Source organism: Nomascus leucogenys, chromosome 22a (genome assembly GCF_006542625.1).
Source record: "Nomascus leucogenys isolate Asia chromosome 22a, Asia_NLE_v1, whole genome shotgun sequence".
Taxonomy (NCBI): Eukaryota; Metazoa; Chordata; class Mammalia; order Primates; family Hylobatidae; genus Nomascus; species Nomascus leucogenys.
Window position 1 is genome coordinate 101,527,018 of NC_044402.1, and position 16,376 is coordinate 101,543,393.

Sequence of the window (16,376 nt, forward strand, 5' to 3'; positions counted from 1 at the left end):
TGTTTGGTCGAAGAGTCATCTGAAATTTTGAATTCAGTAAGGTGGCTGGAAAGTTTAGGGTATTTTGAAAGATGGTGATTGACCTTGGACTGAACCACTGTTGAAGATTTATTTGATAATAATTTATAAGTTTTAACTCAGTACCTCCCTTCTGCTTTTATAGTTCAAGGAGCAGGGACAAGTTACAAGAATGTTCTCCAAGCAGCAATCCAAAAGAGTCTCAAGGATCCTTCAAGTAACTTCAGGGTGAGTCTGGAGAAAACATATGGAATCCCAGCATGAAACCGTTTCAGAGTTCTAATAAAAATATGCATATTCTCACAGCATGTACTTTATTTGATAATCTGAAAAAATTGTGATAGAAATGTGTATTTGTTTTAAAAACTTGTAACTTCTTATATTTCAAAGCTAATACATGTTCATTGAGATATTTGGAGACTATAGAGAAAGATAAAATAAATCACCTATATTCCACTACCCAAAGATAACTACTGTTAATATTTTGGTATATTTCCTTCTAGACTCTTTTTTTATGTGGGTTTGGATCTGTATCTGTATATATATATATATATATATACAGTTGGTGGACAATTGGACATTTTTTTCACTGTTCATTTATTCACTTGCAATTGTAACTTAAGAAAATGTAACTTTAAAAATAAAAATAGATGCACCATGCCAGTGGAAAAAAATTTTAAATGTACTACAAGAGGTTTTAAAAGTATTTTTTCACCTGGGTGCAGTGGCTTACGCATGTAATCCCAGCACTTTGGGAGGCCGAGCCAGAAGGATCACCTGAGGTCAGGAGTTCGAGACTGGCCTGGCCAACATGGTGAAACTCCATCTCTACTAAAAATACAAAAATTAGCCAGGTATGGTGGCAGGCACCTGTAATCCCAGCTACTTGGGAGGCTGAGGCAGGAGAATTGCATGAACCAAGGAGGCGGAGGTTGCAGTAGCCAAATCGCACCATTGCCTGGGTGACAAGAGCAAAACTCTGTCTCAAAAAATAATGTTTTCTTCCTACCCCTGTAATACTGACCTCCAATTATTTTTCCTAAAGGCAGCTGTTGTGAACTAGTTCATTCTGTAACTATCCAGAGATAGTCTACACATATATTTCATTTTTGCTTTTTTCTCTTCTACAAATGATAGCACCCTATGCCCATTGTCCTGACCTGAAAATTCTTGGAAATTGTTCCATATGATTAACGTGGAACTGCCTCTACTTAATCATTATTTTGAATGATTAAATCATTTTCTTTTCTTTTTTTTTTTTTTTTTGAGACGGAGTCTCGCTCTGTCGCCCAGGCTAGAGTGCAGTGGCGCAATCTCACTGCAAGCTCCGCCTTCCGGGTTCACGCCATTCTCCTGCCTCAGCCTCTCCGAGTAGCTGGGACTACAGGCGCCCGCCACCATGCCCGGCTAATTTTTTTGTATTTTTAGTAGAGACGGGGTTTCACCGTGGTCTCGATCTCCTGACCTTGTGATCCGCCCGCCTCCTGCCTCGGCCTCCCAAAGTGCTGGGATTACAAGCGTGAGCCACCGCGCCCCGTCTAAATCATTTCATTTTCTAAATGTGTTATAATGTATTTAGCCCTTTCTTGTTGCTGTATGTTTAGATGCTTTCCAATCTTTTGTTACTACTAATAATGCTATAAAATAAATATCCTTGTACTTCTTCGTGCATTTGCTTTTTTACTGAGCTAATTTTAATGATTTCAGCAAAAGTTATTTTGTTATTGAGTGATGAAACAAAAGATTTTTGAGGGTGTTCATGAGCATAAGTATCATATAGTCACTTATGGTTGTGTTCGTGGTACTTAGTACAAGGTATTGGAATTGTTCTTTAGTTAATCATTTATCTTGAGAAGTTAAATCTTGGTGTAATCTTATCCTCATGTTCATATAAAGATATGTGGAGTTTATAGTGAGGACTTAGACCTGAGTACAATTTCATGGTTAAATTAGAAATGCTTTTGGCAGTGTTAACAGCTCTTTTAGAATTTGTCTAGCAGGCTTTTCAGTTTTTGCCAGAAAGCCCCTAAAAAAAAAGAAGGAAAAAAAACGCTTTTGGCTGAGTGTGGTGGCTCATGCCTGTAATCCCAGCACTTTGGGAGGCCGAGGCAGGCGGATCGCTTGAGCCCAGGAGTTTGAGACAAACCTGGGCAATATGTCAAAACCCCATTTCTACAAAAAATACAAAAATTAGCTGGGCATGATGGTGTGCCTTTAGTCTCAGCTACTTGGGAGGCTGAGGTGGGAGAAATTGCTTGAGCCTGGGAGGTTGAGGCTGCAGTGAGGTGTGAGTGTGCCACTGCACTCCAGCCCCAGTGACAGAGTGAGACCTTGTCTCTAAAAGAAAAAAAAAAAAATATATATATATATAAATGCTTTTGTTAAAATATGTAATGAAAACATTAACCACTCTTGTAATATAAATGGTTTCTTGGAGAATATGTCTGTAAGAGACACTACTGAACAATGCAATTTCAGAGCTAAAATGGATTTACGGATTATATTATCCAACTCCCTTAATGAACAAAATAAGGAAACAGCCCTAAAGAACATTAACTGATTGTCTACTTCCAACTACTAGCAGAGCTGGGCGCAGTCCATACTCCTTTCACTGCACTGTGATGTATATAGTAAACTATATACTTGTCATACCATAGCTTAGAGCATACTTTTTGTTTTTTTGAGATGGAGTTTCGTTCTTGTTTCCCAAGCTGGAGTGCAGTGGTGCGATCTCGGCTCACCTCAACCTCTGCCTCCCGGGTTCAAGCGATTCTCCCACCTCAGCCTCCCAAGTAGCTGTGATTACAGGCATGTGCCACCACGCCCAGGTCATTTTGTATTTTTAGTAGAGATGGGGTTTCTCCATGTTGGTCAGGCTGGTCTTGAACTCCCGACCTCAGGTGATCTGCCCGCCTCAACCTCACAAAGTGCTGGGATTACAGGCATGAGCCACTGCACTTGGCCTAGCATACATTTTTTTTTTTTTTTTTGAGACGGAGTCTCGCTCTGTCGCCCAGGCTAGAGTGCAGTGGCGCAATCTCACTGCAAGCTCCGCCTTCCGGGTTCACACCATTCTCCTGCCTCAGCCTCTCCGAGTAGCTGGGACTACAGGTGCCCGCCACCACGCCCGGCTAATTTTTTGTATTTTTAGTAGAGACGGGGTTTCACCATGGTCTCGATTTCCTGACCTCGTGATCCGCCCGCCTCGGCCTCCCAAAGTGCTGGGATTACAAGCGTGAGCCACCGCGCCCGGCCCTACATACTTTTTTTTTTTTTTTTTTTTTTGAGACGGAGTCTTGCTCTTTCGCCCAGGTTAGAGTGCAGTGGCGCGATCTCGGCTCACTGCAAGCTCCGCCTCCCGGGTTCACGCCATTCTCCTGCCTCAGCCTCCCTAGTAGCTGGGACTACAGGCGCCCGCCACTGCGCCCGGCTAATTTTTTCTATTTTTAGTAGAGACGGGGTTTCACCGTGTTAACCAAGATAGTCTCGATCTCCTGACCTCGTGATCCACCCGCCTCGGCCTCCCAAAGTGCTGGGATTACAGGCGTGAGCCACCGCGCCCGGCCTAGCATACATTTTTTAAAAGAATGAAATGTGCTTTGTTTTGTCCTTCTGAGTCTCTGTAATACCAAATAATGAGAAAAAGCAGATTTAGGATTCAGATCCAGGTTTTCTGAGCTTTCTCTGCTATTGTCTGTCTAATATAAATTATATTGTCATTCTTAGTTAAAAACCTGCTGTATTTTTACTATTGTGTTTCTATTTTGTAAATGAAGCATATTCATTGCTATGTAGCCTGTTGTGAGCCCATATGCTTTGCATATTAGTTTCTCCTTAAATTTTCTATATTTAATATGTGACCGTAAGGCCAGGCGTGGTGGCTCACACCTGTAATCCCAGCACGATGGGAGGCCAAGGCAGGCGGATCACCTGAGGTTGGGAGTTTGAGACCAACATGGAGAAACCCTGTCTCTACTAAAAATACAAAATTTTCCGGGTGTGGTGGTGCAAGCCTGTAATCCAGCTACTTGCGAGGCTGAGGCAGGAGAATCACTTGAACCTGAGAGGCGGAGGTTGTCGTGAGCCAAGATTGTGCCATTGCACTCCAGTCTGGGCAACAAGAGTGAAACTCTGTCGCAAAAAAGAAAAAAGTGACCCTGATTATTCATTCATTCATTTAGTAAGCAGGCACTATGGCATATGGATGCAGTGACTTTCTTAAAAGGTTTACGAGCCGAATACCTAGAAGTTAATTCATATGAGGCTGCAGAAGTGCTTTAAAAATTACTGTATGATTAAATGCCACAGGGTACCACAAGATATTATAGAATTAAAAAATTATGGCTGGGCACGGTGGCTCACACCTGTAATCCCAGCACTTTGGGAGGCTGAGGCAGGTGGATCACGAGGTCAGGAGTTCAAGACCAGCCTGGCCAAGATGGTGAAACCATGTCTCTACTAAAACTACAAAAATTAACCAGGCGCAGTGGCAGGCACCTATAATCCCAGCTACTCTGGAGGCTGAGGCAGGAGAATCACTGGAACCCGGGCGGCAGAGGTTGCAGGCGCCACTGCACTCCAGCCTGGGCGACAGAGTGAGACTCTGTCTCAAAAAAAAAAAAAAAAAAAAAAAAAGAATGTAAAAATTATATGGCTACAATACAATGCTTTTAAAATCCATCTTTGATTTGATATGCTACCTCTCTCTAATGGTATGTAATGTAAAAGTGAATACACATCTATGCACGGGGCCAATTTCTATCTGATATGATCAGCCTCTGGCTAAGTTACTAATTATTAGTGAAAAAGGCAACTTACATGTTTTTAATTTAGACACACAGACTTACCTACTGACACAGCTTAACGGATAGTGTACTTCTCTCTTTTGGCTAGGTTAGCTTCAGAGAAGAACTATCATTTGAAAGCTGAGTGTCTCAAATGGGTTGACAGCATGTGGTATGTGTATCTTACATAGGACCTGTCATCTGAGAAGAGAAAGGGTCAGTTTAATCTTTCATTCTCTGATTACTCTTACTCTAGCCCTCAGAAGTGGTTTATCAAGAATATTTGATTATCAAGAATCAGGACCATATGTTGCTTATGTGTAGCTAGGCAATGATAGAAAAGCAATAACTGGACATTTATTATGTACTTCCATGTGCTTGGCACTGTGCTGAGTGCTTTGTGTGCATTTAATCTTCGTACAAAATCTGTAAGGTATCTATTATTATTATCCTCATTTAGCATATGAAGAAACACACATACAGAAGTTAAATAACTTGCATAAGGTTACATAGCTAATAAGTGGCAGAATTAGGATTCCTAGCCAGGTCTGTCTGGCCTAGAAATCTGACTCTTAACCTTGCTGTACTTTGCCCCTGTGTTGAAGAAACAGGTGGAATGTCAATCTCATGTTCTAACAGCTTATCCTAACCTGGAGCTATGCTAGCAACTATACTATACTGTAACATCAGATTTTACTGGGCTGTTTTGAAACATTCTAATATGCTAGCTTAGCATATTTTTATTTTCATTTTTTAAAATTTTTGTGACAGTTTCACTTTTCACTCTTGTCGCCCAGGCTGGAGTGCAATGGCACCATCTCAGCTCACTGCAACCTCTGCCTCTCAGGTTCAAGCGATTCTCTTGCCTCAACCTCCTGAGAAGCTGGGATTACAGGGGCACGCCACCATGCCCAGCAAATTTTTGTATTTTTAGTAGAGATGGGGTTTTACCATGTTGGCCAGGCTGGTCTGGAACTCCTGGCCTTAGATGACCCACCCACCTTGGCATCCCAAGGTGTTGGGATTACAGGCATCAGCCACCGCTCCCGGTCTATTTTTGTCTTTTAAAAGCAGAATTTCCCTGTTCTTTGGTAATATGGTATGGGATTTATGAAGTTAACAGCTCTTGCTATTCTTTAGATAATTTAACTGTCGGGATGATATTTTTATTTTTTTCCTGAGTTAAGAATCCTATTGAGACATTTAAAGAGGTGTGATGTATAGTGTACCTCTGAAATAACTAACAGGAAGTATGACCTTATTCTTTGTATTTGAAGCTCCATAATGGGAGAAGTAAAGAACAAAGACTTAAGGAACAGCTTGGCACTCAACGTAAGACCACCTTTTTTTTAATATTCATTATTTATAAATGCTTGATAATTCTAGTACAAATATTGCATTTTTAGAGTTGGTCATTTCCTTTGTCTACATAATCTAAGTAAGCTCCCAAAATAAAAACTGGTTAAACTCTTATGACAGACTCATTGGCATTTCTAGTTGTCTATTGAATCAGCTTATCTAAGTTTGAACACCATCGTACTCCATCAGTTTCATCATCTTGGCTGTATTTTAAGAGATGTGACGTTTATAACTGAAATGGAATGGAGCTCTAACTGGGCCATGTAATTCATCCAACCATGATAATGAACCATGTTAAACCAAATATCTAGCAGCGGGAAGAGGAACAGTAAATTAAGTTCTTGTCTTACAGCCTATTTAATAAATCTGGATACTCTACAGATGTATCCTAAGAAAGAAAATGTGCAATTTAGAGATGGGTCATTTCAACCCACATGAGCTGTTTTCTCTCTTAAAACATTAGCACTTGATCCCATACATCATTTTTTAAAAGATTACTTCTTTTTTTTTTTTTTTTTTTTTTTTTTGAGACAGAGTCTCACTCTGTCACCCAAGTTGGAGTGCAGTGGTGCACTCTCGGCTCACTACAGCCTCCACCTCCTGAATTCAAGTAATTCTCATGCCTCAGCCTTCTGAGTAGCTGGGATTAAAGGCACGCATCACCACACCCAACTAATTTTTTTTTTTTTTTTTTGAGACAGAGTCTCATTCTGTCACCCAGGCTGGCGGCGTGCAGTGGTGCAATCTCGGCTCACTGCAACCTCCGTCTCCTGGGTTCAGGTGATTCTTATGCCTCAGCCTCCTGAGTAGCTGGGATTACAGGCTTGCGCCACCACACCCAATTCATTTTTGTATTTTTAGTAGAGATGGGGTTTCATTCTGTTGCCCAGACTGGTCTCAAACTTCTGACCTCAGGTGATCCACCCACCTCAGCCTCCCAAAGTGCTGGGATTACAGGGATGAGCCATGGCGCCCAGCCTAATTTTTGTATTTTTAGTACAGACAACATTTCATCATGTTGGTCAGGCTGGTCTCAAACTGCTGACCTCAAGTAATCCACCCGCCTTGGCCTCCCAAAGTGCTGGGATTACAGGCGTGAGCCACTGCACCCAGCAAAAGTTTACTACTTTTGCTTGTCTTGAGTCCTCCTTGAAGTGAGAGCTGAGACTCAGTTTTATACTGATGAGGCACATGGCTGTGGTTCCGAACTCCAGGAAACGGATTGATGGGCTGTGATGGAGGGCTTCAGTCTTATCCAAGAGGCTTGGAATCTGTCCTGTGTGTGGTGGGACATCATGAATGTTTTGAGTAGGGCAGTGGCCTAATAGAAGCCCTCTTTGTGTGGCAGTCCCCTTACGGATATCTTACGACTCAGTCTTTGTGCTGTGTGCACCTGGAAACTTATTTTGCCCGGATTAGTCAGATGGTGTAGCTCATGTCTGTCATTCTCTACCTAATATTGTGCTCTCCAGCAAAAACTACTGAGAAGCGAATTAATTCCTGAAATGATAGCATGTTTCTTAAAACACTGGTGAGGTGATGAGAATTAGTATTCCAAAGGCTGTTTAAAGGGAAAATAGGAGACCTAGTAGATTTGCATAGGAATTAAAAACAATTGGTGCTCTTTCCATTTGTTCCCTGATGGCAGTTTTATCCTTGGTCATAATTGTACAGATGAGGTAAGTGAGAATCCAAATATCCCTATGATCCTGTTAGGAGAGCTGCTTACTTGTTCTTGCTTAGAATTGGTTTATTTGCCAATAAAAGAAAAAGGTTTCTGGGCTGGGCATGGTAGCTCATGCCTGTAGTCCCAGCACTTGGGGAGGTCGAGGTGGGTGCATCACCTGAGGTCAGGAGTTCGAGACCAACCTGGGCAACATGGTGAAACCCTGTCTCTACTAAAAATACAAAAATTATCCGGTCGTGGTGGTGCACACCTGCAGTCCCAGATACTCGGGAGGCTGAGGCAGGAGAATTGCTTGAACCTGGGAGGTGGAGGGTGCCAGTGAGCCAAGATCTTGCCACTGCATTTTAGCCTGGGTGACAGAGCAAGACCCTGCCCCCCGCAAGAAAGCTTTCTAATAACTTGGGCTTAATTTAATAGAAGTTTATTTTATTTTATTTTATTTATTATTATTTTTTTTGAGACGGAGTCTCGCTCTGTCGCCCAGGCTGGAGTGCAGTGGCGCAATCTCGGCTCACTGCAAGCTCCGCCTCCCGGGTTCACGCCATTCTCCTGCCTCAGCCTTTCCAAGTTGCTGGGACTACAGGCGCCCGCCACCACGCCCGGCTAATTTTTTGTATTTTTTAGTAGAGATGGGGTTTCACCGTGGTCTCGATCTCCTGACCTCGTGATCCGCCTGCCTCGGACTCCCAAAGTGCTGGGATTACAAGCGTGAGCCACGGCGCCCGGCCAATAGAAGTTTAAAATAGTTGGCCAAGCATGGTGGCTAGCACCTGTAATCCCAGCACTCTGGGAGGCCGAGACGGGCGGATCACGAGGTCAGGAGTTCAAGACCAGCCTGACCAACATGGTGAAACCCCGTCTCTACTGAAAATATAAAAATTAGCCAGGTGTGGTGGCACACACCTGTAATTCCAGCTACTCAGGAGGCTGAGACAGGAGAATCGCTTCAATCCAGGAGGCGGAGGTTGCAGTGAGCTGAGATCGTGCCATTGCACTCCAGTCTGGGTGACAGAGTGAGACTCCATCTAAATAAATAAATAAATAATAATAAACCAAATATTTATATTAATTTGGACTTCCAAATAGATTTGAACTGTTCAGCCATCATTGAATTTGATGAGGATGGTGATAACTTCAATTTAATAAGTTCTTGCTAAATGCCTTAAACTGAGATAGATACATCACATAGATTATTTTGTGGGTTTTCTTTTTTTTTTTTTTTTTTTTTTTGAGACGGAGTCTCGCTCTGTCGCCCAGGCTGGAGTGCAGTGGCGCGATCTTGGCTCACTGCAAGCTCCGCCTCCCGGGTTCACGCCATTCTCCTGCCTCAGCCTCTCCGAGTAGCTGGGACTACAGGCGCCCGCCACCACGCCCGGCTAATTTTTTTGTATTTTTAGTAGAGACGGGGTTTCACCGTGGTCTCGATCTCCTGACCTCGTGATCCGCCCGCCTCGGCCTCCCAAAGTGCTGGGATTACAAGCGTGAGCCACCGCGCCCGGCCTATTTTGTGGGTTTTCTTTGTTTGTTTGTTCTGTTAATATATAATTGCTAAAATACAAAAAATATAAAATGAAATTTTCTCTTTCAAGTATCAGAGATAGCTGCTATTAATGTTTGATTTTTATGCCTCCAGATTCTTTTATATTTAAGCATATATTAATACATGTATAAGTATATGTACACAAATATATATTTTAAGTACACAGAATCAATATTATACATATTATTTAATAATCCATTTTTCACTTAATATATCCTGTGTATCTTTTTTTAATTTTTTTCTTTTTTTTGGAGACAGAGTCTCACTCTGTTGCCCAGGTTGGAGTGCAGTGGCACAATCTCGGCTGAAAAATGGTTGTTCTTCCACCTCCCTGACCTAATCAAGTCATTTTTTTCTAGCAAATTAGCTTTAGGCTCATCTCCATTTGCCAGGCTCACTGCCCCCATTGTCACTGTCTTGCCATTGACATTTTATTTTATGATCTCCCAGGATCACTGGACTATGAAAACAGTGCCATCTGTTTTATAACTAGCAAACACATGTAAACTTTCCCTGCTCTGCACTCTCTAAGGCTGTTCCCTTTAGGTATTGTCAACAGTTTCAGCACATATAGGAAAGCTATCAGTATTGTTGGGTGGTGAGGTTATTAGATTCTCCTATCAAGTTAAAAACTCACCAGCCACCTGTTCCTCACCTAGAACAGGGTAAGGGAGAGCCTTCTTTCACTTGCTGTTTAAGCAGCTTTTCCAGATAGCCCCTGATAGCACTGGGACTTATGTTTTCTTATGTCACTTTCTTCAATGTGAGGTTGGAACCTTGGGGCCAAGTATAGCTGGGGAAGGAAGAGATAATTGAAGAAAATAGGAAGAGAGAACAGTTGTGATACAAAGAAACTCAGCCACTGTGGGGGTGGACTTAGCTCTCCTTCAGCTTTGTAAATGGTTTCTCTCTCTCATCCCCTAGAAGAACCAGTGAAGAAATCCATTCAGGAATCAGAAGCTTTTTTGCCTCAGGTACAGAATAAATGATCTGATTTGGTATTATATGTACATAGCTGTGGATAACCCTAACTTCTTTAAAAATATCTGTCCATTAAGAATTCTTTGAGACAATGGGACTCTGAGAGTGTTGTTCTCCTGAGAACTTCCATACAAGGGAACCCTGAATAACAAAGAGAAAGATGTTAAAGTGGATTGCATTAGTGAACTTTGGAATGCAGGGAAGTTCCAAAGTAGCACTCCTCATCTCAACTCTGTGACTGCTGAACATATTAGTCAGCAGTGATACTTCCCTGAACTTTGACTTGTTCTGGCTTTTTCTTAGGTTGACACCTCTTTGTAAGCGGAAGCAATAGAAGGGCTCCCTTTGTACTTGGGAACATGCCACTTATATAACTTCAGGTTACTGTGGAGACAAATGACTCATGTTTTCTCTCTCTTTCAAATTATCTTTATTCCACAAAGCCAATAAAGAGACTGGGATTTTCATTAAAATTAAATAAAAATTAAAATAATTTATCTTAAGCATATTACCCTAATAGAGGAAAAATTTGATATTAATGGGAAACATTTGCCATAATGGGAAACTTCAGGCTGTGTCTGTTGAGTGACTCACCTGCCAAAGGAAATCCAAAGGAAGAGATGGTATATGGGTGGGACCTTATAGAAACAGAGCAATATCCAGAGTCTGTAGCAATTCTTGCCTTCCTTTCCAGAGCATACCTGAAGAGAGATACAAGATGAAGAGCAAGCCCCTAGGAATATGCCTGATAATCGATTGCGTTGGCAACGAGACAGGTAGGTGTGGAAGCTGCAGATTAACTGGTGCCCCCAGATTGAGATCATGGCAAAGGCAAGCTGTATTCATTAGAGTGATCAGCACCAACTGCCATGACTAACCAGTTCAAGAATCTGTGCTTCAGGCTGGGTGCGGTGGCTCATGCCTGGAATTCCAGCACTTTGTGAGGCTGAAATGGGAGGATCACTTGAGCCCAGTTAAAAATTAGCTGGTGTGGGCCGGGCACAGTGGCTCACACCTGTAATCCCAGCACTTTGGGAGGTGGAGGTGGGCGGATCATGAGGTCAGGAGTTCAAGACCTGCCTGGCCAATATGGTGAAACCTCGTCTCTACTAAAAATACAAAAATTAGCTGGGCATGGTGGTGGGTGCCTGTAGTCCCAGCTACTTGGGAGGCTGAGGCAGAAGAATTGCTTGAACCTGGGAGGCAGAGCTTGCAGTGAGCCGAGATCGTGCCACTGCACTCCAGCCTGGGTGACAGAGCAAGATTCTGTCTCAAAAAAAAAAAAAAAAAATTAGCTGGTGTGGTGGTGCACACCTGTAGTCCCAGCTACACAGGAGGCTGAAGCAGGAGGATCACTTGAGCCCAAGGAGGTCAAGGCTACAGTGAGCCAAGATGGTGCCACTGTACTCCAGCGTGGGTGACAGAGCAAGACCCTGTCTCAAAAAAAGAAAAAAAAATGAGTATGTGTTTCAACACAATAGAGACTTGTTTCTCATTCATGTCACAAGCTACTGTGGATCGGGCTGGGGGAGCTTTGTTCATGTGGCCATTCAGTGGCTCCATTATCTTCTGAGGTCTTGGAGTTTTCTGCAGAGTCCTTTGCATCTGGCTAGCAGATAAGGGAAGAGAGAATGTGTGAAGGATCTCACAAGAGATTTTAGGGACCAGGCCTAAAAGTGATAATATGCATAATTTCCACCCCATTAGATTGGTCAGAACTCAGTCATGCGGCTCCATCTAACTGTAGTGGACATGGAGAAATTAGTCTCGCTGTGTGTCAGGAGGAAAATGAAATGGATTTGGGGAACACGTAACAGTGTCTCTGGCACAAAGACATCATTTACATTAGTTGGTGAGCCTTAGTCTTGCCTTTTCTTTTGGATGCTGTAGCAGGGAGGAGTCCTGGAACCCAGAGATGCATTAATATTAATGGAAGGCATTCTGGCTTAATATTATCACATGCCCCATCATTTCACCTAGTTAGATGACAAAAGCTTTCCTGGGAACATTAAAGACATAATAAATGTGTGTTCACTTACAGAGCTTTGGATATTTTCTGAGCAATGTGTCAGTCAGTTCTGCTGTCCTTTGCTTTGGTCGTTGGCCTCAGTCTCTTCTAGCTGCGCGTCACCATTGCTTGGATCTGAGATGATTCTTTTGCTCAGTTGTTTTTGGATGTCTGACTCAAACTGAATCACTGGTGCTGCATCAGAAGAGAATGAGAAGAGCCTAGATAAGTGGAATGACGTTCTGTTTAATTATTTAGCTCTTCCTTAAGAGGATCGATCATTGTATTTCCAGTTTTAGAGCTTCTCAACATTCTCTTAAAATGAGTCAGAACTATCTTTTAGGCTCGCTTAAAATGTTACCATGAGGAGTTTTATGGGAAGAGAGGCTAAGAGAAGGTCAAATTAGCAAATATAATACTAAATTTTCCAGGATTTCAGATATGATCCTGCTTGGTCATGTCCGATTTTTGGTTAGATGTGAGAAAGATAAGTGTCTTCTCCTTTTTAGCCATTAGTACTCATATAAGAATGAGAAAATATTTTCTTAATGAGTCACTTCCTGTTTTAAGAGATTATGTAATTGTCCTGTACTTCTGGTTTTGGTCAGTTTTTTTGTTTCATTCATCAGCAGGTGTTGTACGTATATCTGTTGTATGAGAGAATCATAAAAAAAAAAAAAGCCATGACCTGCTGTGAATTGAAAAACTAAGTTTTTTGGCTAAAACTCAATGTCTGTGCTTGCATCTGTTGCTGGGTTGTGGGCCTCTTGGGGGCAGGGGCTGAATGTATATTCGAATTTTTCTGCATTATAGGACCATGATCAGAGTTGAGAAATGGAATATGACAGAGTGGGTTTGAATCATGGCTATGCCATGTTCTAGCTTATGACCTTGGGCAATGTCCCTGGCTTCTTTATTTTTTTTTAATTTTTTTTTTTCTTTCTTGAGAGAGAGTCTCACTCTTGTTGCCCACGCTGGAGGGCAATGGTGCGATCTTGGCTCACTGCAACCCCTTCCTCCTGGGTTCAACAATTCTCCTGCCTCAGCCTCCCGAGTACATCCCTCCCAGGATTACAGGCGCCCGCCACCGTGCCTGGCTAATTTTTTGTATTTTTAGTAGAGATAGGGTTTCACCATGTTGGCCAGGCTGGTCTCAAACTCCTGACCTCAAGTGATCCACCCACCTCGGCCTCCCAAAGTGCTGGGATTATAGGCATAAGCCACCGTGCCCGGCTTCTAATTTTTTTTAATTTAAATTTTATTTTTATTTTTCCTGTAGTGCTGAGTTCTTGGCCTCCTTAAGTCCCAGTTTCTCTTCTGTAAAGTGGATTAATAACAGGACCTACCTCATAGGGAGGTTGGGCAGAATGAGTGAGTTCATACTTGGAAAGGGCTTAGAATAATGCCTGGCACAGTGTGAGCATGTACTAGATGCCAACTAGCATTATTTCCTCATTTGCTTGTTTAATTCTAGCCATAAACCACCTAAGTAAGAGCTCACCATGGCTTTGCACTTGGTACGTAGAGTCTGATCTCAGACAAGTGAGAGACCAGGGCATTGAGGCCTGCTCTAGGCCCAAGGGTGAGTGGAATGGATCCCCATAGGCTGAGGTGCACTGGAATGAAGGCCATAACCTGAGAGGGTTATTCAGCTTCTTGGATAAACACTCAAGTGGAAAGCTGAGCACAACACTCCTACCAGTCACAGTCTGAATGGGCTTGGCAGAGGAGAATCTAAGTACAAAGTACAGGAGGGCAGAGACCTGATAAAAGAGAAAGATGGAAGAAGATGGTAGAATTGGAGGCAGAGGCTGGGGCATCATGCTTTTGGCCGCAGGTATGAGCAGGTATTGGTCTTGACTGCATTGGTACATCTGTTTCCTGCCCCATGGCTGCCCATGTATCTGTATATGAGCTCCAAGAATCAGAATGGCAGCTCTAGACAGCAGGTCCCTCCTGGTCAGACATAGTCCTTTAAAGTTCAACATCTTGGTGGTACATTGCTGGACAAGAGTAGGCCTGGGCCATTAGAGGGTACCCTGGATGCTCAGTGCTGCCTTTCCCCTGAGAATCAGGGTGATTTGACTCAAGCCTTCCCTGCCTCTGGGAACAAAATCAATAATTGGGCTTGAGGCCACTTATAAACCCCTCTGGGCTCAGGTGGCTAATTAGCAAGTGAGAAACAAGGCAGCACACTTTTACTCTCGTGCTATGGTTTTCATCAGCTGAGAGGTCACAAATCCACTGACATGCACAGACTCAGAGCAGCAGGAGAACATTAATTACTATGAAGTGGAAAGGCACAGTCTCCTCTCCTCACACAATCTCTCTAGGCCTCCAGCTCTTCATTTTCCTCCTCCTCTCCTGGTAATTTGTCACTGAAGATTCTAGGCCCAGAATCCTGCCTTGGTTGAAAATGGTTGTTATTATTAGTGCAGCACCCTTCATCTCTTTTCCATCTAATCTGCAGTTAGGGGGCTTCATCTAGAGTAATTATGTGGATTTCCTCTGTCTAGTTAACTTTGCCATCTGGTTAACGTTGAACACTTGGGAAGAGTGCAGGAGTCAGATAATGAACAAGCGGGTAAGGTAATTGCCAGCCAAAATAAGGGCTTTGAAAGAAAGAAACAAGAACATGATAGGACTAACCTGGGCATAGCTGTGCTCAGAGTATATAATTTATTAAACATCTACTATGTGCCAGGTACTTTGCTAATTGCTTTACACGGATTCTTGCTTAATCCTCATAAATAATACCATAATATAGGTACTATTATCTCCATTAAATTTTTTTGGTTCTACTTAGAACTAATTTGCTAGGAATGTTCTATTTTCTTTTCTTTTTTTTCTTTTTTTGACGGAGTCTTGCTCTGTCGCCAGGCTGGAGTGCAGTGGTGCAATCTCGGCTCACTGCAACCTCTCCCTCCCAAGTTCAAGCGATTCTTCTGCTTCAGCCTCCTGAGTAGCTGGGATTACAGGCATGCGCCACCATGCCCAGCTAATTTTTCTTTCTTCTTTTTATTTTTTTAATTTATTTTTAAGATGGAGTTTCACTTTTGTTGCCCAGGCTGGAGTGCAATGGCGCGATCTCAGCTTACCGCAACCTCCACCTCCTAGGTTCAAGCGATTCTCCTGCCTCAGCCTCCTGAATAGCTGGGATTACAGGCATGTGCCACCATGCCCGGCTAATTTTGTATTTTTAGTAGAGACAGGGTTTCACCATGTTGGCCAGGCTGGTCTCGATCTTCTGACCTCGTGATCCGCCCACCTTAGCCTCCCAAAGTGCTAGGATTACAGGCGTGAGCCATCGTGCCTGGCCTATTCTCTCCATTTTCAAGGTGAGGAAGCTGAGCAGTGAAGTGAACTACACTCCTACCTTCTCTAGTACTGATTGAGCTGGGATTCAAAAGCTGGACTCCAAAGCCTATGCTTGTAACTACTTAGCTTCAATATAATTTCTGTGAAGGTGAGGGAGTTTATTCATCTCTTACTATGGGTCTCCAGTACCTGGAACAATACCTGGTACATAGGTGTTCAATAAATAATTGTTGGGTGAATGAATGAAGGCATAAGCTCTCCCAGTGTCAGTGTGTTTATAAAAGCCATTCCTTTTTATATTTAGAGTTTAGCAGACTCTTTTATACCTATCTTCCCTTCTCTCCTCAAAAAACCAGACTTTTATCCAAGGAGCATGCAAGTCCCCCAAGTATTTATAGCTTTATTTCTTTGTCCAGTAAATGTTTGTTTTACTGGACAAAGGGCTTACTATGTGCAAAGCACCATGTTTGGCCCTGTGTGAAGCAAATATTAAGGCAATGAGGTGGAGTCTGATCTCAGAGCTGTGTTGTGCATGAAATAAGGTTATTCTTTGGTAGTTCATTCTTGAGAAGAATCCTTATGGAGTTCAGTAACCTCTTCTTGAGGCAGAAGTAAATGCTTAGAGATTTGGGGACTAATTATCTCAGTTTGGTAGAATTGAAAAATAAGTCTTTGGTGTTG

General features: G+C 42.6%; 1 protein-coding gene and 1 non-coding gene across 8 annotated transcripts in view; both read left to right on the forward strand.

Annotated features, from left to right (window-relative positions):
• The window catches only part of CFLAR (CASP8 and FADD like apoptosis regulator), a 64,827-nt gene that overhangs the window by 24,388 nt on the left and 24,063 nt on the right, over positions 1–16,376 (forward strand). For all 7 annotated transcript variants that reach the window (XR_004027963.1, XR_004027962.1, XR_004027964.1 and 4 more), the window contains 4 exons: positions 164–246; positions 6,080–6,134; positions 10,313–10,362; positions 11,064–11,145. Coding sequence is in view for 4 of the 7 variants with exons in the window: in XM_003253930.2 (XP_003253978.1) it covers positions 164–246; positions 6,080–6,134; positions 10,313–10,362; positions 11,064–11,145 (270 nt within the window). In the remaining 3 variants the exon portion in view is untranslated. The remainder of the gene's footprint in view (positions 1–163; positions 247–6,079; positions 6,135–10,312; positions 10,363–11,063; positions 11,146–16,376) is intronic.
• On the forward strand, positions 1,984–2,046 carry LOC115832589. The gene has a single exon (XR_004028115.1). It is a non-coding gene; the product is annotated as a U7 small nuclear RNA (small nuclear RNA).